At 32.5% G+C, this 24,523-nt stretch overlaps 1 protein-coding gene across 1 annotated transcript in view; it reads left to right on the top strand.

Moving 5' to 3' along the window:
• CNTNAP2 (contactin associated protein 2) overlaps positions 1-24,523 on the top strand; it is a 2,968,630-nt gene that overhangs the window by 1,051,839 nt on the left and 1,892,268 nt on the right. Inside the window, exon 4 of the mRNA XM_074193472.1 lies at positions 21,868-22,015. Coding sequence (XP_074049573.1) covers positions 21,868-22,015 — 148 coding nt within the window. The remainder of the gene's footprint in view (positions 1-21,867; positions 22,016-24,523) is intronic.

The following is a 24,523-nucleotide window of genomic DNA, read 5'->3' as shown; positions in this document are numbered from 1 at the left end:
GAAAATGATTCACTTTATTTATGTATTAATTGCTTAACATTTATTAATCACTTATAGTCCATCAGAAATCATGCTGTACACTCTTCCAGAATTCCTGTAATTTAACCATAGTCCAGAAATACAAATATTACTATGAGAGACCAGATTCTAAACTCATTATTTACTTATCATATATATCCTTATGTTTGAAGTTTTTATCTTCATTTCTGTATCAGAAGGAGAAAGAAAACACCACCTGTTTTCACATTACTAACATGTTTCTTGAGCTCTAACTCTGTATTTCCACCTAGCTGTTGTATATTTCCACCTGGATAACCTGCCATCTAATTCTTCCACTCTATCAACCATAAAGTCTCAAGGTAATCTTTGACTCTTTCCTTGTTCCCAAATATCCTATATTTTTCCAAGTTTCATTCATTCTTTCTTTCCATTGCCTCTCAAATTCAACCCTTTTTTTGTCATTTCTGCCACTCCCCCCCCCCAGTTCAAGTGTTTAGCACCTTGAAATTACTACTTTTGGATTCTTATGATATCTTCCTAGCTTCTATTCTCTCTTCTTCATCCCCTCTAATCCATCAATTATAATGTTGCCAGGTTCAAAATTAACCTTTGATGGTTTGTATACTTAGCCTGCAAGGGACAGAATACAAATAGGTGAAGTTGGAACTCAAAAGGATCTAGTTGCCCTCAGTAGGGCAAGAATATAAGCTATTGAGAAAATAGCTCCTTTCCAATTATATTATAAAAACTATTATAAAACTATTATTTTTATAGAACTATTATAAAAACTGTAAAGCAGTTTAGCAGAATTTATCTTCAAATAAGCATCCTTTACCATATACAATAATATAGTTGTAATAAATATTTGATCTATAGTAGGAACTAGGAGAATGGTGCTCTTTTTCAGCACCCTGATTTGTATGGGTAGAATACATGAACCAACAAGAAACAGAGGAGATTGTAAAGACAAAGGCAATTTAGATTTTATATTTAAATGCTTTTGTATGAAGAGACAATGAATGACAATGTGATTTAAGAGGCATAAAACTTTATGCAAATAAAAGGTAATAGTTTATTTTCATCTGTATTTTTTTTCACTTCTTGCTAAAGTTGCCTAACTCCGATCAGTTTTTTAAAGTCTAGTTCAAACTTCTCCAAAGTGTTCTCCGAGTGATTTATCCATCTTCTAAATACCTATGGTAATTATTGTGTATGAAATTAATTTGACAAATAATGATGTAATCTGATATTCACAACTTTTAGTACAAGTACATGTATGTGGAAGGCTCCTATATATTTGGTGTGACATATACCCAATGTACTTGTATAAAGTTTATGTAACAACCTTTATAGACCCCAGTGTCTCTGTCTGTCTCTGTCTCTGCCTCTCTGTATGTATGTATGTATGCATGTGTATATACATATATATATATATATATATATATATAAATGCTTCTCTCTATATACATATAGATAAATAGAATATAGATATATATGGACATAGTGAGGGAAGTGGATGAAATAGAATAGATTGCCTAAATGCTTTCCAAATGCAAATCCTGTAATGATTCATTTATCTCACCCTTTTGAAGCTCATGACATTTGTTTCAAAATGACCCTATAAGATAAGAATAGTCTGCATAATTTGTACCATATAATATATAAGAAAACTGAGTTATTGAAAATTAATTTATTTGATTTTCATAGAGAAAGTAAGTGAAAAGCCTTATGAATAGTATGGAACAGAGTTGTGCCACCTCAGGCAAGTTATTTAAGCCTCAGTTTAGTTAGCTTTAAAATGTTTCTACCTTGTAGAGTAGCTTTAAGGATCAAATGACATAATTTTTGTGAGGCACTAAACATATGCCTAACAAATGGTAAGTGTTTTTTTTTTCCTTTTCTTCTCTTTTGTTGAAGGATCACTCCATATTCCTTTGTTCCAAGGTAGCATTATGACTGCTGGAGGACTTTTCCCCCTCTTATGCTTTACAGAAATAGACCCAATCTTTTTTAATTTCCTTTGAGTCTTTTTTACCTTGCTGTTTCAAATTACACTGTTTTGTACAATTAAAATATATGATATTTTATTGTATTTTGAATCATTAAAAATGACTTTATTCTTAGATCCAAGAGAACTTTTAACTGTTTGCTTCACTAACCTAAATAGATTCATTTTAAATACCTATACTCTACTAAACTGAACTTTATTGTATTATCTCTACCATATTCTAGCCTACTATACCATACTATGGAATGCCATCCAATTCTTTGCTCATTATATTGTCTTATTCTAAAAATTAGCCAGAAGCAGCCTGCCACAGAAGATAGAGTATTTGGAGTCAAGGATGCCTAGGTATCGGTCTGATATTTACCTGCTATGACATACTGGGCAAATCATTAAGCTTTTATGCTTGTCTGACATTATCCTAGAATATGTATATATATATATATATATATACATCACATCACAGAATAAATATCTTCTCATTCTATATTGATGGTCTCAGAAGCTCCTTTATATCAACTGATTAATGTTAATGATATCACAGTTTCTTTGCATATATTCACATATCTCTTCATATGTCTTGATAGTGTCAATAGTGATCTTCAAATGGAATATTTCTCTTTTGGCATGAAAATCATGTGTGTTTGAATTGTTATTAAATTCTTATATAGCAGACATATCTATCAATAGCTAAATTCAAGCTCACCAGTTGCACTTTTTAAAAGTTTTTTCTCTTGTAGATGCAATATTATAGTTGCTTCTGCTAATGATCCATAAAACTGGATACTAATCAAAATTCCTAGTTACTTCCTTGCTTTACCCCCACCTCAGATTAGATTGCTTACTTTATATATAAATTATTCTAATTATTCCTACCTTTTATAACTTCCCAAGAGCAGAATAAAACTAGCATTCATTTGATGGGAAAACTTGGGTTGTTTTTACCAATGATCACTAATGTTATAGCCATCAATGAAATATTTAATTCGGTTTACTGAATAGCTATGCCCCCCATGTATTCTCATCTATATATAATAGCTCTTCTCATTTACTCTGTTTTTATGTATGTGTTGTTTTTCTCATCTTAGGACAAAAGCTTTTTTTTTATTGTCAAATTTGATATGTAGCGGTAACGTTTGAAGAGACAGCCCTTAATTTTAAAATAAAATTCCCTACCAGCAACCTAGCTGTTTGAATAAGTAGATTTATATTTTAAATCAAGAGCTGACTACACATCTGGGAATCTAAATAATTTAGTTTTAGAAGAGGTAGAAGAAAGAATAGCAAATTATGCAATCTAGAGATAGGCCTTTGAATTGCCGTGAGGTCAAATATTCAAAACTTAAATACCTCTATAGTTGGGTAATGGCTATTTTTCAAGAAACTTATTTACTTTTAGCAATTCAGTCTGGTGTTATAGATAGCAAGGGGAAATGCCATTTATTTTACAGAAAAGAGACAGGTATTTGCACTCAAGCCAACCAAAACTGATGTAAATCAGAGCTCTTTCTCCAGAAAGCTCAACAATCTTATAACAACAAAAACCCTGCTCTCTTTTAGGCAAGTTTTCTTACATTGTGAATCTTATATTCATATTTTTCCTCTACATTTTTCCCTCACTAAAAATCCTCTAAAATTATAAATTCCCTGACTTTGCTGCATTTTCTCATTGTTACCCTTGAGAAGAAAAACAAGAAAGAACCTCCTTTTCCCTTGTTGCCTCTGTTGGCTCCTTCTGAACAAGCTTAAATTACCTAGCCATACTGTGAATCTCAGAATTCTAATTTGTCAGTTAGGTAATGATATTTTTTTATTACAGAATTCTGGAATCTAGGATTGAAAAGATCCTTGAAGAATATCTGCTTCAGTTATTTGATTTTAAAGTTAAAGACACTGAAACTTATATATTTTAAATATGACCAAGATCTCACAGGAATAATTTAAAAAAGCACATTCAGAAATTATATTAAACTGGTTAATTTACTTTTTTGTAAAATAAATATTTTCCTAATAATTAGTGAAAAAAATTTACAAACAACTATTCAATTTATGTGATAAATGAAATCATTTAAAGAATAAACTATTTATAAATCAAGATTTTTAGCTTTAACTCTGCTATAAATCTATCCCCCTCTCCAATACTTTTCATAATTTCACTATTTCTCAGATTTAGAAAACCTTGATTTTCTATGGGAAAATGGGTGTAAGCAGCCGTAGAAGTTATTAGCAGTTATTAACAGTTGGTCTCAACATGTTTTGGTTTAGATAGAGGATCCACTGTTTTCTCTCTGCCCCCTACCTCCATAGTTTGCTAAACATGCCAGAAGAGTGTGCAAGGCACCTATATTTTACTCATGCTTTCCCAGCTAAACATTATCATTAATTAGATACTTTTTATAGAATACCCTTTATAGGAATGGTTAACTTTTGTTAATTCAGGCAAGACCTAAACTTATCTAATTTGTGGTATTTCCCTGATAATTCATTTTTCTTAACTTATCTCATTCCAAGACAAAAAAGAAAAATTAAATTGAGGAAATGCAAAGTCTCCTTTATTTTGCAAGGATTTTTGTTACTATAATCCTCATCAGGAGTATTTTTTTTCTTCCAGTAACAAAATGGTTATAAAGATAACATGAAGATTAGCTAAGGAATTTTAGCAATTTATTGGACAGCTAGACTCCATGAGTTCAAATCTAGACTCAGACACTTAACTAGCTGTATTATCTTGGACAAGTCACTTAACTCTGATTGCCTCAGTTTTTTCATCTGTAAAATTAACTGGAGAATAAAATGTCAGACCACCCCAATACATATATGCTAACAAAATCCCAAATGGGGTCACAAAGAATCTGACACAATTGAAATTAGTCGCAGATAATAAAACTGGTTTAGAACTGTGTGTGTTTCAATACTTATAATGAATTTAAACTATCTGTATGTCTTTTGTAAGATATCTGACAAAAACTGAATAAGTGAAAAATTTAGGTCAATGATAATTTCAATCTTAAATTAGAGGAACCATCATGAGCACATGTTATACTTAATCTAATTCTCATCACTGAGGAAGAACAGGTTGCTGATAGACAAACGAGAAGAATACTGGGAAGAAGACAAGTAATTTTAAGAAATGAGAAAAGAGATGCCTTGAATTTGGATAGTATGTTTCAGTGTTTAGATATTTGTGGAATCCTGTTACCTCAAATTTTAAAGGTGTTATAAAAAAAGATAGGAAGCATAAATAACAATCTCATGGACATTTTTTTTCCTAGAAGGAAAAAAAGAAGAAAATTTCCAAAAAAAATTAAGGATTAAGGGAGATACACAAGCTCATCAACCAAGTCTATAACATGACAAGTATAAAAGCAAGAACAGGTATTAGAGCATGGATGCAAAAGAATAGCTGAGTCCTATAAGAATGATATCAAAACCACTAAACCTCCAAATTAGCAGAATATGAAAAGAACTCTTGACAATAAGAAAAATCAGCTTTTTCAGCTACATTTAGGGAAAAAAGAATATCAAAGGGGTATGACTGTTATTCAAAGCCTATGCATGTTAGGGAGAAGGAAGAACTATTTAATTCCAATTTGCTTCCTACTTTGCTACTAGGAAGAATAAGTTTCAAACTGAACTAGGTAGAGCTATATTTATTGGGACATGAGTCAAATTTAGTTGAGGTGTGTGGGGGGAGGGGGTAGGAAAAGGAGTGCAAGTTAAAGGTTAAAACAGTTCAGGCTAATCCTTGTAGATATAATCTCTAGAATACTGTGTGGGGAGTGAGAGCATGTCCCACACTCTGATTTGGACACTAGGGAAAAAGACTCAATTTGCCACCCTAGTTGTGACTCTAGAAATGTTAAAAAAAAAGTTTAAGAGAAAATTGAAATCTAAGATAAGCAAGATGATAGAGCACCTACTTACCTTTAGTGAATTGTATTCAACAAGAAGAATTTTGAGCACTTGTGAATGATCTTTGAGAAACTGTGAAGGATGGAGGAGAAAAAAAACTGAAGCATGTATATGGAAAAATATTATTTTGCTTTCTACAAAGGAAAGATTTGGAGTTTTTTAAATATCAACTAATGGCCTTGACTTGATTTCCTAAGCAAAATTCTTGAATGCACTATTAAAGGAATGGACTATTACCATTTACAAAAAGCAAGCATTGGTTAATGGGCAATCATGAAACATAACAATTTAGAATAATAGGTGATGCAAAATTTCACTAACCTCAGTTTTTTTTTTAAGATTGTTAAACTAAACCAAAAGATAAAGGGTATGCCATAGTAAGAGTATAATGGAATTTTTGCAAAACATTTGGCAAATATCCTCTGGAGATAATACAATGATATGAGAAGTAAGTTTTAAAATAATCTAGTAAATTCAGAACCCACTCAATGGCTTGAAGTTAAAGGAAGCTATTTTTATACCATAGCCCATTACCAGATGAAGTGCCCCTGTAGATCTGTTATTGGTTTTATTCTCTTTATTATTTTTAACAATGATTTAATACCCATGTGTATACAATTTGGAAAAGTTATTTGCAAATAGCATGAAACTAGGAAAAGATAACTAATACAGGACAGAAGTAGGATATAAATGTATCTTCACAAACTAAGATGAATCAAACATAATATGTTATAATTTAATTAAGATAAAAGTGTCAAAGTCCTACAGTATTGGAAAATAATTTTACATATGTAGTATAGGGAAATTTATAATTATTCAATAGTTAATTAAAAAGATACGAGGAATTTATTTTATTCAAATCTCAGCATGACTCATTATGATATACATTTTTAACCATTTGTTAATTATCAACTGTGTCAAGTGATAGGGATACAAAAATAAGAAATGAGACATTCCTCACTTTCAAAAAGCTTACATTCTTGTTTTTTTCAGTTCTTTTAGAAAATGTTTCAAATTCGTTCCCTCTTTCCGATCTCTCATCCATTGAGAAGAGAAGAAGCATATCACTTATCCAAGTAAAATCATGCAAAATATATTTCAATATTAATCAGAATACAAAATAGCAAGAAAATAAATTCAAAAATTGTACTTCAATTTGTACTCAGAATTCAGTTTTCACTCTGGAGGTGCTTAGTATTAGTCATTTTATTAATTAGATTAGCTAAATTTTTCACATTCTTCATTTTAAAATTATTTTTGCTGTGTACAATGATCTCTTGGTTCTTTTCACTTCACTTTGCATTAGTTCGTGAAGTATTTCTTTTTTTTTAAACTTTTAAAGTTTATCTGCTAATTTTTAATTCTTTGACACCACAAAAATAGTTATTCTAAATAATTATGTATATGTAGGTTCCTTTTTTTTTGCTTTGATCTCTTTATGGTACAGAATTAATAGTGGTATCCTTTTTCCCTTGAAGAATTCTTTTCATATTATTCATGGTTATAATCCCTGCTCTTTTGACTTCTGGAATATCATATCCAAAGGCCACCATTCCTTTAAAATGGTTAACTTTCAAATCTTGAGTGATTTGGACTGTGGTTGCATGATATTTGAATGGCTTTTGGTTTATTTCTTTCTCATTTCTTGAAGTATTTTTCCTTTGATCTCTGGGAATTTCTTTAGGATAGTTATCTATGGAGCCTTTAAATTCTATTTTTCTCTCTGATTTGAGTATATCAAAGCATCTTTTATTGCTAATATCTTGAAATATTATATCTAGACTTTTTCTTTATCATTGCTCTTAGGTAGTCCAATAATATACAAATTACTCTCTTCCATTTATTTTCCAGTCAGTTGTTTTCTGATGATATATTTAGCACTGTCTTCACTTTTGTCATTCTATTCAATTGAGTCATTAACTTCCACTTCCACAATTCTAGTTATTTTTATTTATGTATCTATCTATCTATCTATCTATCTATCTATCTATCTATCTATCTATTTATTTTATATCATAGCTATATATTTATTATATATTTATATATCTATATATTATATTTATATACTTATATTATTTATATTTATAGATTTTAAATATAATGTATCATATTATATCATAATAATATATTAAATTGATATGTAATAATTATAATATATTAGGATAATTATAAAAATAAAATATTATTTAGATCTAGATCATGTTTATATATTACATGTAATATTTATATTTTATATATTTATATTCTATATATATGTGTGTGTGTGTGTGTGTGTGTGTGTGTGTGTGTGTGTGTGCATGGGTGTGTATGCATGTTTTTCTTCCCTGAACTTTTTGTATCTTTTCCCCACCACTTTGACAAATCTGTTACTTTCTTCAATATTGCTTTTTTATGTGTCTAATCAAGCTGTAAATTATCTTTTTAAATTTCTCTTCCTTTTTTCCATTCCTTTACCTACTTTTTCCTCTCCCATTCTCATTTAAGTTTGAAAATTTTTCTTTGATTCTTGCAGACATTGTTATTAGGTTTATGTCCAATTCATGTAATTTTGTTTCTTTTTTAAGGCTTTCTCTGTAGTTCTTTTGTGTTCTGAGTTTCTATTTTATCTTATAAGTCAACATATTAGCTTTTCATGGTGTTTATTTTTTCTTATTTGCCCATTTTTCTACCCTATTTCTTGATTTTTTGAATTGTATGTTAAATTTTCACTTTTTTTCTTGGCATGGGATTGGAGGATGTGACACTATCTCAAGCTTCTGACTTTTCACACTGCTGTTTTCATATATAGTTCTGAGTGTTTGGAACTCTTCAGTGCTTCCAGTGTTTTCTAATCTGGGGAAAGATGTGGTCACTGTTCTCCTTGTATGTACTTTGGTCCTTACCCAGGATGGATCTTTCAACTCTGAAGACTATAAATGATATTGTCCCTCAAAGTTCCACCTTCCTTGGGCCCATGTAGAAAAGAACATCACTGGGAGATAAAGTTCTGATATTCATCAAATAAAAGAATTTTAAATTATATTTAGAGGCATGGTATTTAGAAATATATGTATTTTCAAACATATTTGCACATATGGATTGTATTCATGTGGAGGTGTGTGTGTGTGTGTGTGCATGTGTATGTAATGTTCAGTTCATTTGAGGAAAGACATTTTCAAGCTGGAGAATATCCAGAGTACTGTCAGTAAGATGAAAAGGGGTTATGACAATAGGTCAAATTTAGTTTTGAAAAGACAGAATTTAATAGGGACCTGTTAACTGCATATTAGATTATGAAAAAGTGAATTTGAGTGATCTTTTTTGATCTTAGTAACAAGAGTATCAGGGTAAAATGAAATGAAGTTATTTTGAGTTAAATTTAATGAAACATCTATAGTGATTGGTTTGATTTAAAAGTTGAATGGGTTGATTTTGAAGGTCATAAATTTCTGTGATATCTAAGGAACATCCATTCTGTATAACACAATAAGGTTCAGATATGTATTGATTAATTTTCATTGAAACTCCTAATCTGAGGCTTTATATTACTATAGTTTTTGAACTAATGGGAAGATTGTCTTTTCTTGCATATGGGAAGAAAAAAAATGTAGTTAAAAATGTGAATTTCAGATTTTGATGATCAAACTTGTAAAAGAAATACAGAAGTCCAAAGACTTAGTCTTGGGAAATATTTATATTTAAGGGGCACAAAAAGAAGTCAGTCAAAGATATAGAGGGGAGAATCATATGGACATATGTTGAAAAATGGGAAAAAACATCAAGGAAATAAGAGTGATCATTAGTAGAGATGAAAACCTTGTTATCTACAAAATAAAAATTGAGCATAGTCCCTTGGATAATGTTGATTTAAGTTTAATTAAGAATATCCTTTCAGTAGAGCTGACTGGACAGAAAGCACATTGCCTACTATTAAAGGAAAGGACTAATAGAGATGTGACCAAAAATATGACTATAGATTTTCTATTTGTGAAATACTACTAGAATGCCCCAAGGAATCCATTCACTTTAGCTTGTCTAGCAGTATGTGGTTGTAGAATGTTTTATTGATATTTTATTTTTCCAAATACATGTTCTGAAGTTTTTCAACTCTCATCCATATGCCTGTGTATTTTTAAGATATAAAATTTCCTTCTACCCTCCCTTCCCAACCCCCTCTCCTCTACAGCAAATAGGTTAATATTGTATTTACATGTTTGTGCTAAATATGTTTACAGATTGGTCTTTTTCGGTATGAGGAATTAGGACTAAGGGAAAGAAATACATGAGATTTTTTTTAAATGAATGTAGTGTTCATCAGATTCTGAAGGATTTATTGTTTGTTTGTTTTGAGGTTATTTTGCTTAGTTTTTCTTTGTCTAGATGGGTATAGCATTGTCCATACCTGGTCTAATAGCATTGTCCTAGCCCTCTGAACTGCTGAGAGGAGCTGCATCCATCAAGATTGATCGTCTTACAATGTTGTTGTTAATGTGTACATTGTTCTCTTGACTCTACTCCCTTTCTCTCAGTATCAGATCCTGTAACTCATTCCATGCTACTCTACATTCGACCACTTTTGGTTTATTTCAATTCCAGAATTCCTTATTAATGTACCATAATTTGTTTAGCCATTGACCAATTGATGGGCATACCCTGGTGGTTTTAGAATTTAAAACAATGGGATATTAACCACAGGGAACATAAATTCTTATTATTAATTATGAATCTTTGTGTCTCTTTTAAAATAGTGAAAGTAAATGAAAATTAAAATAAAAATGATTGCTTTAAATATGGGCTATAGCTTGGTAATTTTAGTTCTTACTCTTGTTTTCAAAAGAACCTTCCTGTATATTGCTCTTGCTAATACAAAGTGAAAAAAAAAAGAAAATAAGAAGAAACGTTAAAAGTATTAAATTTAGAATTAGCAAATTGTGGTGTTGTACTGATTCTAAGATACTCCTTAGTAATGTTCAAATAGTAGGGTGCATCCATTAATAAAATTTAATTACATCATGTGGTATAAAGTATTTAGATTAGGAACTTCACAGTTTGCAAAGACACAATATTTTACTCTACTTTTACTAATGATTTCTCAGAATGTAATTCAGTGATGCTGTGATCAGTTATCAGAGTATCTGGAAATGCTGTTTAAACCTGAAAAAGATGGACATTTTAAGAACTGGATTTTTTTCTTAGTTTACACTTTAGATAATATTCTTTAATCCTCTATCTAGAATTAAAATCTAGAGTAATCCTGTGTTTGGATTTTGTTAAAGGGACCTATGACACCTTAGATTTATCTTAAAAATTATCCCCAATGAATATAGACAAAGTATATGAAAATTATTTTATCAATTCTCAGAGTACATCTGGCCTTGGGCAAGCCACTTAATCCCACTGCCTTGCAAAAAAAAAAAAAACCCAAACCTAAAAAAACAGTTGTAGATAACAGGAGCAGATGGCACAGTGGGTAATGCACTGGCCCTGAAGTAAGGAGGACTGAGGGAAAATTCAACCTCAGATACTTCATGACTGTATGACCTTGGACAAGTCACTTATTTCTGATGGCCTAACATCAAAGTCATCTCTAGGTATCCAGATTCATTTTTGACCACTGGAACCCAGATGGTTCTGGAGAAAAAGTGAGACTGGTGACTTATCACAGCACCTCCTCACTCAATTTCAATTCATGTTTTTGTCATGGCATCACCTCCCTGATGTCATGATCTTCTTCAAGAATGAAGGACAAAGGAGTTGTGAATGGATCAATCCAACCATTCTGGAAAGCAATATGGGACTATACCCAAAGAGTAATAAAACTGTTCATACCCTTTGGCTTAGAAATTCAAATTCTAGGTCTATATGCAGAAGAAATTATAAAAAATGAGACAACTCCTACATGTTTCAAAATATTCATAGAAACTCTTTTTGAGATGGCTAAGAATTGGAAATTGACGGGATAGCCATCAATTGGGGAATGGGTAAACACATTATGGTACATGAATACCATGGAATATTATTGTTCTATAAGAAACCATAAATGTTCAGACTTTAGAGAAATGTGGAATGACTTACAGGATCTGCTGTTGAGCCAAGGGAGTAAAACCAAGAGAACAATGGACATAACAACAACATTATGAGATGATCAACCTTGATGGAAGCAGCTCCACTTGGCAGTCCAGAGAGCTTGGACAACTGCATTTCACCGATTATGGACAATGTCATCCCCACCCAGAGGAAGAAAACAAAACAAAACAAAACACACACAGGAAAAAAAAAAACCTTCAGAATCTGATGAACTGTTTGTAAAAATTATATCTTATTTATTTCTTTCCCTTAATCCTAATTCTTCATGCCAAAAATTACTAATTTGCAAACAAGTTTAACAAAATATGTATTTAAAATGCTAACTTAACTGTTCCTTCCTGAGGGGAGGGGCAGTGGGAAGGAGGGTGGAGGGAAATTTTGTAACTTGGAAATATTCATGCACATATGGATGAAAATAAATTAATTAATTTAAAAAGGAATGAAGGACAAATATCCTCACCAAATATTGTGGTGGAAACAAAAGATCATATAATTGAAATTATGATACAATCTAAGACATGGACAACCTCCTGCTTTATATTGTGGAAATTGAAATCTAGAAAAGTAAAGTTATTATTACTTTCAGAATTTCTTCTAATTATGAACTCCAACCAAACTGTCTCTGTCTCAAGAAATTATAGTACTTACTTTGAAATCAAAGATTCAAATTCAAATCTGCCTTCTATCATTAATCTTGTGGAACTTGGATAAGTCAGATAGCCTCTGTAGCTTTCAGGTTCATCAGCTATAAAATAAGGAAGTTATAAATGAAGTACTTTCTTCAGTGTAATTTGAAACAGTATAACACTCATGCTATAAAATATTCCTAAATGAATAAAGTCCATACTCCAGAACCTTTGAGAGATTCAGAAGCTGTTTTTCCATGTATTTTTTGTTGGGGCAAAACCAGAGATTTAAACTTCCTACTCTTTTTTACATATGATTTTTTCACACAATGACTTGAGGCCTGGATTAGGTTCTTTACTTCATGTTACACAATCCCATTGTGCGCAAACACACATACACACACACACACACACACACTTTCATCTGTACATATGCACACAACGGATACACATATTATGTCAGAGGGAACTACTAGAATGACTACAGTTCTCTAAGAGAAAATGTGATTATTTTAAAATGGCATGGAAGGGGTTGGAAAAAGAGGCTGATCTACTTGGAAAGGCTCCTCCTGTGACATGATTAAGAAACTTGAAAGCAGTGCAGAATGATACAGCTGGAATTGTACTTAGGAGAAAGTAAAGATATCCGTTGTAATTATTTGAATGATTTTTTTTTTAGATTTTTGCGAGGCAAATGGGGTTAAGTGGCTTGCCCAAGGCCACACAGCTAGGTAATTATTAAGTGTCTGAGACTGGATTTGAACCCAGGTACTCCTGATTCCAAGGCTGGTGCTTTATCCACTACGCCACCTAGCCACCCTATTTGAATGATTCTTGAGGCCAACTGTCAACTCCCTGTGACTGCAACTTCCTCTGACAATATTTTCTCTCTGGCACCCTTTTAATACCATTTGAGACAAATATTTAGTGACTATAAAGACCTATGCAATTGTGTCCACTAATTGGAAGAGAAAGTCAGTAAAAGTCTAGCCATGATGACTTAGAAATGTTGTTTACCTGGGAGAACAAGGGAAAAAATGAAGCATGATATTTCCCCTCTAGCTAGCATAACTAACCAGCCCAGGGCTAACTAACAATATTCTGCCCTGTAATGGGAAATATAGAACAGAGAAAAACCGAATACTCTTCAGTACAAAGACAAGTGACCAGTCATCTTAAGTCCCTATACCTCTCAATGTCCTATACAATTTTTAAGGGTTATAAATTGAGAAGAAATTTTCAGTGTAAATCGGCAAAAGAAGTTTTCTGGCTGAGATTTCTATAATGAAATTGTAGGTCTGATAAAATCAAAAAAGGAAAAAATCTACTTTAGCAAAGTAAGAAAGCATGACCAGTACAGATACTCATAGGCTGGCTGAGGAGCACTAAAGAGAGGTTTGGGCTCCCAGGAGACAATGTGGAAAGAGTGAGCTGTAGCATAGTCATTCTTTAGGTTTCTTTCTCCTCATAAACAAAAGTCTATTTTTTCCTTCTTCATTTTTCCCTTCCCTGGCCCTCCCTCCTTTTCAAATAGACCATTCTTTTTTTTTCCAGTCCCTTCCATGCTACTTTAAAATAATCACACTTATTCTTAGAGGACTGTAGTCATTCTTGTAGTGCCTTCCCTCTCATACTATGTGATTAAGGAGTGTGTGTGTGTGTGTGTGGGGGGTGTATAGCATGAGGTGAAGAGCCTAACCCAGACCTCTTTCAAAGAGTAGAAAAACATCACTGGGAAATAAATATTGTGGGTTGTAGTAGAAAATTGCTTTTTAAAGTCCTTTCCAATGAATGAGTTAAGCCTCTATAGTAATTAATTTTCTCTTTCATTTAAATAAATGCATTCTAATTTTTCTTTTATTTTCATATCATGAATTGCAAAGTTGATTTGATGGTACACTTCAGACTGGTAGCCCCATTTGATGCAACAGTTGTCCCCAATAACAATTTGTTCATTATGACAGCACCTTAGAATATATCTGGTTAACCCTAGGAAGTGCATTCTATGTGAACTGAAGGCTATCTAGTAGTTTTTTTTTTGTCTTAGTGAGACAGTGGAGTTAAGTGACTTACACAAGGCCACACAGCTAGTACATATCAAAGATCTGAGGCAAGATTTGAATTCATGTACTCTTGACTCCATGTTTGGGGCTCTACCCTCTGTGCCACTTGGCTGCCCTCAGTCATCTACTATAATTCCTGCTTTTCAATCTCTGACTAAAAAAAGTAATTTCACTGAAAGAAAAAGTAGAATGCACACTCATCCTGTTGGCCACCAGTTTTTATTACCTCTGTTTATTAGATTATTCAGTTTTAATTTCTCTTTTTACAGTTACTTTCAGTGGAATATAAACTATCTCTGGAATTAGGCTGAGAATACTATTAGCTGATACACAAATAACTATTTGTCAGTATTCCCAGCTTGAGGCAAGAGAAGATTTCAACCATTAAGCAAGGCACTGGGGCTTGCACATATATGCTGTCATGGCTGTGGGAATGTCTTGTTTTGTCTTTCAAAAAAAAAACAAAAAAGGTTGATTGCATGTGAAGCATAAAATGACTAAACTATTTCATCACTCAGTTAAAAAATCTAGCTTATAATTCATCAGAACTGTACTGAATACAGAAGATGTAAAGATAGAAATAAAATGTATAGACTTAATTGCCATATACTTCAGGATGATTGGTATTTATTTCCTGGATATAGTGCTCCATTGTATACTGAATGCCAATCTTCTATGGGACAACTTTCTTTTCCTTTATTTTCCTAAGCTTGCTAAAGATGGGTTGGATCATGGGAAACCCCCAAGAAAGTTTTGGGCTTTGTCTATACCAAAGTGTGCCTTGTTAAAGGGAGAAAATTTGAAGAATACACTCAATATAAGATGGGGTTGGTTTTATTTTGAATATTTGATCATATATCTGCTATGTACCAAGATATAGGAGATATAAAGTATAGAAAATGTATGATTTGTTTTATAATGAAATTTAAAACTTAACAAAGAGGAAAAATATGCATGTAGCTCTCTATAAATAATGTTTTTATAAGTCCTTGAAAGTTGGCAAAGTGTTTTGCATACATGATAATATATCAGTTTACAAAGAAATCTCGATATTCAAGATTTAGAGGAGACCACAGAGACCATCTAATCTTGCCTTCTCCTTTTTTGCAGACCAGGAATTGGGGAGGGTTGCGGGGATGAGGATGGGGGACTGAGTGATCTACCCAAGGTCACAAAGACAGTAATCTTCAGAGGCAAGATGGGAATCTTGGTTCTCTGATTTCAGAATTCCACTTTCCCCTGGACCATTCAACTTCCACTCACAGCTGACAAATGGAGAAACTGAAGCTCCCGAGAGGATAAATGACTTTTCTATTGTCATAGGGCTTAAAGAATTTGAACTTACTGATATAAAGCCCTTACAGATTTAAAGTTCATTTCTGTTTCAAGATCATTTTGTTGTCTTATAATATAGAATAGTATACATAGAATATTAGAGAGATGATCTTAAAAACTATTGGGTGATATCTGAAGACGAAGGCCACTACTAACATGAGAGCACAGTGAAGTGATCCTGAAAAAAAATAGTATTCACTTTGGCATTTTCAGAATTTGTAAGAATTTGGCAGTCAGAGAAAGACTGGAGGACATTCCATATATAAGAAATGATCCAGGCAAAGATATTTCCAAAGGAAATAAGGTATTTTACTATGGTTGAAGCATAGAGAACATAGATACAGGATAAGGGATGGGGATTCAATGTAACATGAGTCTGGAAACAGAAAGCAGTATAAGTTATTGAGCATTTTTCAATGGAAGACAGTGGAATTTCTACTTATGAACTGGTAAGACAATAGGGAACACATGAAAATATTTGATCAGAAGAGTGGAACAACCAGCTCATAAAAATGAACATTTATCTTTATTTTTTCATCTTTCATTCTTGATGAAGACCAGTGATATCAGAGATATCTTGACTTGCAAGTGAATTGGATTTGAATGAAGTAGAGTTGTGAAAAGTCATATCCTTAGTCTTTTTCTCCATAGTCATGGGAGTCGAGTGGCAAGACAAGTCATGATGACTAGAGATGTTTCTGGATGCAGAGTCCTTGGTCTTATTAAACTAGGTCTTTCCTAGATTTATTTATTTAAGGCAATATTCTTTCAGTCATTCAAGTCTGGGTTGTAATAGAAACAAAAGAAGCAATCTGGGAGGGGAAGACCCATTGAGTTTCTGGCTAGAACAGAAAATTATTTTATTTTTAAAACAGCAACAACAAATCAAGGTCAGTTAACTCTTTTGTCTCTTGTACTTTTCTTTTATGATACCTTGAATATAGGTCTGAACAAACAAGCTTAGATAAAATCCATTGAGATTCAAATGGAACTCTTTGACTATGCCTTTAAACCCAAATCAATCTGCCTCTCACTAATTTGGCCAAACAGGTCCCAGTCCAACTTTACTTGCACATTATTTGAATTTTGATGACTCAAAGTGAGTCATCAAAACAGAAAGACTTTACTGGAAGGAATAGAGGGAATTTAGGTAACAACAGTAAAAGTTATAATAATCTAATGTTTATATAGCACTAATTTAAAGTTTATAAAACATTTTACACAAATGATATCTTTTGATCTTCACTACCCTGTGAGGTAAATGTTGTTATTAGCTCCATTTTGCAAATGGGGAAACTGAAGCTAAGAAATGTTAAATGATTCACCCAGGGTCACTCAACTGCTCATCCTCTGAAGCCTAACTTGACTCATAGTGTCTTTGTTTTTCTTTTTTGAAAGGCAAATGGGGTTAAATGGCTTTCCCAAGGCCACACAGATAGGTAATTATTAGGTGTCTGAGGCTGGATTTGAATTTAGGTACTCCTGACTCTAGAGCCAATGCTCTATCTCCACTGTACCACCTAGCTGCCCCTTGACTCACGGTTTCTTGATTTCTAATTGCACAGGAAATTCCTTGTTGGATTCCATTGACTCAAAAATATCTGTTAGGAATAGTCTGTCTACATTCCAATAGAAGTCAATGAGAATCTGGTACAATAGTATATCCTTTGTGGCTGTGATAATAGAAAGGAGGGTAAATACTTGCGAGATGTTGCAAGGATTCATTTTGGTTCCTGAAGCCATTTTGATCTAATATTCGAAGACTCTTGTGCCCTGGGGTGAGCCTTGTTGACAACTATGCATATGAGTACAAGGTCCTACCATGGGAAAAAATTTTCAGATAATAATCAACTGATGAACTATGCATCTTTTGTGTGAAGATTGCTTTGACCAAACTTTGAGACAATATTGTTGCCAGGCTGAGCAATACATTTTCAGCTATAGCAAATGATAAAGGTCATCTATAGCTATAACTTTCTACCTGTGTGATCATGGCCAACTCACTTGGACTCTGGATGCCAGCTTCTTCCTCTGTAAACTTAGGGATATAAATTAAATGACATTTGATGTTCCTTTAACTCTTTGGCATGTGGTAAGTTCTTAAGAAATAATAGTTGACTGACAATAGGAACATCTAAAGGTTTAAGACCTCTGATGATAGAAGAAGCACCCTCACCAAGGAAATAGCAAATTCTTGTATCATTGTAGCATGAGTCTGAGAAATGGTTCTCTTGCTCATAGATGAAAATTTCCAGGCACTTAATAAGTTAGATTTTCAAGTTTCTCCAATTTTAGTTTTTTAGATAATATATTATATTATAGGAATCATCTCCTAAGAAAGACTCTTAGTTCTTCACTACTCATTTGTGATATATATATAGGGCATTTGTCCTATAACCACCAAACTAGGACCAAATTTTAGATCTTCTATGGTGTACTAATTTTAGTAAACATGAGGCTTTGTGAATTGTATAAATAGCCTTTTAATGAAAACCTGTCTTTCTAAGCCCATATACAAATCTCAGCTGGAGAAGGAGATTTAACAGTAACAGCACATAATTCACAAACGTCTGTAAATTGATTTTTCAGTCTTACCATGATGGATTTGGGCTGGATGTTTGCATTATCCACAAAGCATGTATTACTATACTGCATTTATCTAAATGAAGACTGCATTTAAAAGGATATTGTTCTATTCAAGAATGAAGCAAACGTATTTTAATTATTGGAGAAATTGATGAGCCTCCCGTAATTTCCCATTTTGTGATGCAAAATTCTTAATCTTAAGGGATTTGTTAACAATAAACCATATTTACTAGTATAATCTTCTAGCCACTTTAGCAGATGTTACCCCATAAGAGGATAGGGAGAGATGGAATAGTATGGGCAAATTGCTCTGGGCTGCAGCTGTAGAAAGCTCAGGCTTTAAGAACCTAGCTACTGTGATATTATGTACTGCCTTAGAAGCTCTTCAAAGATGTCAGTAAGTATTTAGATGATCTTCCTTTCTGCAGTCACTCTCAGCCTATGAAGAGTGTTAGACTGGGAGACAAGAAGACATTGGTTTTGCATCCTGCCTCTGACACTTAATAATGAGGTGGACATTTGACTCAACCTCTCTCAGCCTCAACTTTCTCATTTCTTAAAGTGCACTAAAATTCTATTATATTTGTATAGTACAGTTTATTTAGCTATTCATTTCCCAGCTGGTAACCAAAGTAGATTTTGTTTTCAGTTCATTGCTAGTACAGAAAGTATTGCTAATATGTGGAACTGATTTTTTTTACTTGTTTCTTTTTTAGGTTTTTGCAAGGCAAATGGGGTTAAGTGGCTTGCCCAAGGCCACACAGCTAGGCAATTATTAAGTGTCTGAGACCTTATTTGAACTTAGGTACTCCTGACTCCAGGGCTGGTGCTCTATCCACTGTGCAACCCAGCTGCCCCTGGAACTGATTTTTTTTGTTTTCATTATTAAATTCCTTTCTCTTTATCCATTATTATCTTCTCTATTAAAATTAAAGTTAAAAGAATACAAATATGTACTAAGTACAAAGGTGAACAATGATTTAATAAAAAAAATTAAAAAGATCCAAAGAAGAAAGATCTATATTAAGTCCTGTTCTTGGTCAAATGGTGTTGATTCTAGTAGGCAGATCCATTTAAATATAGCCGTTGATTTGCTGACTTGTTTAAACTGAGAATGTCAAAATGCATTAAGATAATTTTGTTCATTGGCTTAATATTTCTTCATAATTGAGAGAAAATTTGGTGTTTATAATGATCTGAAGATATTTATTACACATCAACTTTCCTATGTTATTGTGTTGGGTGCTGATGAGAGAACCAAGGGGAGCCTCAAAGGGAAGGGTCATTAGTAAATAATATAAATTTCTCATCATATAATTTCTATTTTGTATGATTAAGGCTACTTATTATACAGAATGAATACTTTGATTTAGAATTACTTATCTAGAGATAGCAAGTTAAATCCTGTAGAAAATGTGCAGGGTATTCTCTATCTTGACTTTTCAACTTAATGTTGCTTATTTTGTGATATGAAGAAAAACTGAGTGACTCAAAAAACAGAATGTGTGTCTTTTGCCAGCACTACTTCAGTGAAGATGAATAATGGTCAAAAGTCACCACCATAGAAGACTGTTGATTCAGAGATTAAGTGAAATTTTAATGAACCTTCAATTCAGTATCAAGTTCATGGTATTTGACTTCAAATCTGCCACTTCTATTACTTAGTTTATTAGATAACTAATAAGGAGAAAAAGAAACAAAGTGTTGGCAGAGTGGGGAAGTGGAATGGTGAGAGAAAAGATTGAGCTTTCTATCATATATAAAGCTGAACTCTGCAGGTCAAAATTGCAATAACAGTATCTTAGGTAGTCATGGTTTGAACTCTATATATCTTTAGGTGGAAAAGTCTTCAGTGTGTTGGACTCAAAACATCTTTCTTTTGTTAATAGATAAATCAACATCACATAGAGAGAATAAGGCTGGGTTACAATTTTAATTCTCCAAAATGAATAAAACTACCTTTTGAAATTTGTTATTTTGCCTGGGAAAATAATGGAGCCTAAGTACATTATGTTTTTTTAAGAATAGCTGAAGTGAAAGTGTATGTTTCTTATTTACTAAAGTATTATCTTGGAAATTGTTATCATAGAATAATACCTTCTTGCCAAGGAATAGTAGCATCCACTTGTCACTTGTTTAGGCAAATAGTACTGTGCTTCATTTTATGAGGACTGACCTCTGCTTCACTTTTGTTTGTTTGTTTTTTGTTCTTTTTAAGCAGTATACTATGGAAAAGTGATCCACCCTGCTTAAATTCTTGTTTCGCTTGCACGTATTTAATATTTTAAGGAAATAATTATAAATTCATCCTGTGGTCCATACTTCAGAATATATTCAGAATTCCACTAAATGAAATTAAATAGTTGAGTACTAGATTTAAATTTTGCTCTGATTCTTATTCTTTCAATAAATGACTTAACTTCCCTGACTCTCATATTCATTTGTAAAAAGTAAGAAAGAGTGTCTACATCATCTGTTTCTTAAGGTTTTTATGAATAAAGTAGCATGTAATCATCAACGTAGTTAATATGGAATGATAATAATAATAATAAGAGTTAATAATAATAATAATAATAATAATAATAATGGCACACCATCAGCAATACAACATTTTTCAACTATGTTTTTGTGTATTCAAGCAAGTATTTGAAGTTGGGAAAGTTTCATGAGAGACTTGCATAAAATATTATCTAACTCAGATACTTCATATTAGTACAGTAAAATGGGAAAGTTCCATCAGAGAATCGCTTTTTAAAAAAATTATTTAAGGCAATGGGGTTAAGTGACTAGCCCAAGGTCATACTTAAAGGCAATTATTAAATGTCTGAGACCAAGTTTGAAATCAGGTCCTCATCCAGGACCTTTGCTCTTTCCACTGCTCCACCTAGCTGTCCCAAGAAACCTACAGTGAATTGTAAATCCTGAGAATTTAGAGTGGTTGTGTTTGCTTTTATTTAGTAATACACATGTGATTTCATTAGTGCAAAGAAATTCCACTAAGGAAACTTCTACCAATGAAGATCAGCAAGTATCCCTTGTGGATTGAATTGTAAACTGTATAATTTTCAATCCTAAAGAGAACCCTAAGGTACTAAGATGTTAAATGATATGTCCTGGATCACTCAGCCTATTTGTCAAAATGTCTGATACATTGCACTTCCAGAAATGTAAGCTAATAAATACTAGGGTTTAAAAGTTTGGAGATACAATAATGTGTGTTACTTTGACTATACCAATGGTTTACTCATAGCTTTCTTCTTTTTTTTCCTTTTAGGCTTTTCCAGGAAATATAAACTCTGATGGTGTGGTCCGCCATGATTTGCAGCATCCTGTCATTGCCCGATATGTACGTATAGTACCCTTAGACTGGAATGGGGAAGGTAGAATTGGGCTGAGAATTGAAGTCTATGGCTGTTCTTATTGTGAGTATTATACAATATATCTTTTATTTTTCAGTGTCATTAGAATGTACAGTTTATTATCACCTTTATTATAAGACATTTCTTTCAATGTCAGACTGCCTTCTTCATTTAGATTTGTATATATCTACATAAAATGCATACGTAAATATATGTATACATTTATATGTATGTGTGTTTATATGTATATAAACAGTATATTATATCGAGACTTTAAATATAATTTCAATGGCTAAATGTAATTAAAACTTACAAATTATGTTGCCTTAAAGTCTTATGAAATATTCAGAGTAGAGGAAACCTAACTGCTACATTGACAGATTTGTTTTTGGGGGGTGGATTTATTTCTTATAGATCCAGAAAAAAATTCCTTTGAATTCATTCTTTTAGATACTCATGAACATATCTGGGCCTATATTCCCATCCAAACATATTCCCATGGACACATTGGACCAACACAGAAACATCTTTTTAAATAGATTTTCCAGGCCTGATTTAATTGGTCTACATGAGTACTTAGTTTCCTTCCAAACTGCATAACCATAGAGGATAGGATTATATGTAAATCTAATTCCATTGCTTTGTGTAGTTGAGGCTTTTGAAAGGGATCATATGACTCAATTCAAATATAGTGTCTTAATCAAAAGAATAATGAAAAATAACTAATGGCATTCTGTTTCCATTTTGAATATGTTAATTTTCAAGAATCTGTTGGAAATCCAGGAAGATATGTAGAGATACAAATCTATTATGACATAAAGTAAAATATTTAAGACCTATAACTTGCTTTTTAGAAAGAAAGCAAAAAAGGAAAGAAAAGAAATATGTAAAATATGCAAAACATAAGGGGATACTTCTTTAAGTGATTTAACAACTTGAAGATCTTTCTACTATTGCATATTGAAGTCTCATTATACTTTACTAGATAGCTTCATAAATTGACTATGAATTGAAAAAATATCGTCAACTTGGGGCCTATTTTGGGTGGTAGGGTAGGAGGGAAACTGATCAGCTTCTCCAAACTCAGCTAGTCTGAACCTGGGACAGGTTAACTTTAATCTTAATCTTATAAATCTGAGGCCAAGTTTGAAATCAGGTCCTCCTGATCCAGGAGCAGTGCTCTTTCCACTGCTCCACCCAACTGTCCCAAGAATCCTACAGTGAATTGTAAATCCTGAGACTTTAGAGTGGTTGTGTTTGCTTTTATTTAGTAATACACGTGTGATTTCGTTAGTGCAGAAAAATTCCGGTAAGGAAACTTCTACCAATGAGGATCAGCAAAGTATCCCTTGTGAATTGGTCTTCACTTAATCTTAAACTTAATTTTCACTTAATTCATGAACAGCTCAGTTTTCTTTTCAGACTTGGCAGAATCTACTAGAGTTTATGCTCTACTTGGAAAAAATTCCAAGGAACTGGGAATATTCTCATATTATTATGTGACATTAAAATATTGCAAGCAAAAAAGGGGGTGGCAGAGGATGAAATGGATAAATAGAATCATCCAAACAATGAACATAAACTTGGACAGACTTCAAGAGTTAGTGGAGGATGAAAGAGTTTGGCATGCTATGGTCCAGAGATCATAAAGACTCAGGTATAACTGAACAGTAACAGAATTACAGTAAAACTTCAGTGGATAAAAATATAACACTAATGACAAAATAAATTTTAAGCACATGATTATAATTACTTTCTTAGCCACTGGTACTGAAAAGAGAAAAATATCAGGAAAATAAATATATAAAGACATAAAACAAAAAGTAAAATATTCTTCACAGAACAAGTGAATGGATAAATTGTTAGTATATTCATGATAGAGATGTTCATCATATGGTTACTTAGAGTTGTTGAGTTTATATAAGCATTTGATTTGAGGCTTTCCTTCACTATAAGTTTGAAGATTCTCTTTAATCTGTACTGAAATATTAATTAAATATTCAAATGGATATGTCAATATAAGAACATAATTAAAGGTGAGGTTTTAGTGATCCCAATTGTCCAGTAATGGATTGGACTCAGTGCAATCTATGATTCCTGCCTTTAAATATTTCACAATATTTTTGGTAGGAAAAGGTTAAAATGCATAAGAAAGTAGAAAACAATATAAGCAATGCCATAATTTTGACATATAATAGATTATATGCAGAATAGTATCCTACCTACTTTATTAGTTAGTACCATGAATTTAAATACATTTTCCTTATTCATCACTATTCAATAAAGGTATGGATTACACAAATGAGTATTATGCCCCTTAAATTTGAAGATATTTAAAGAAAATTGGAGGATCACATCAGCATGGCTGTTAAAGAGATTCCTTCCTTTAAATGGAAGGTTAGGCTAGATGACCTTTAAGGTCCCTTCCTTCCCGTTCTGTGAATTAACAGAAGGAACTGTTTCCATGAGAATATGTTTAATGATAGAAAGTATGCAGGAATTATTCTCGATAAAGATAAAGATTCATGCCTTGCTTTTGTCACTTATTAGCTGTGTTTCCATGTGAACTTT

Source organism: Macrotis lagotis, chromosome 7 (genome assembly GCF_037893015.1).
Source record: "Macrotis lagotis isolate mMagLag1 chromosome 7, bilby.v1.9.chrom.fasta, whole genome shotgun sequence".
NCBI lineage: Eukaryota > Metazoa > Chordata > Mammalia > Peramelemorphia > Peramelidae > Macrotis > Macrotis lagotis.
The sequence above is the reverse complement of the archived record's forward strand: the minus strand, read 5'-3'. Positions and strand labels throughout refer to the sequence as shown.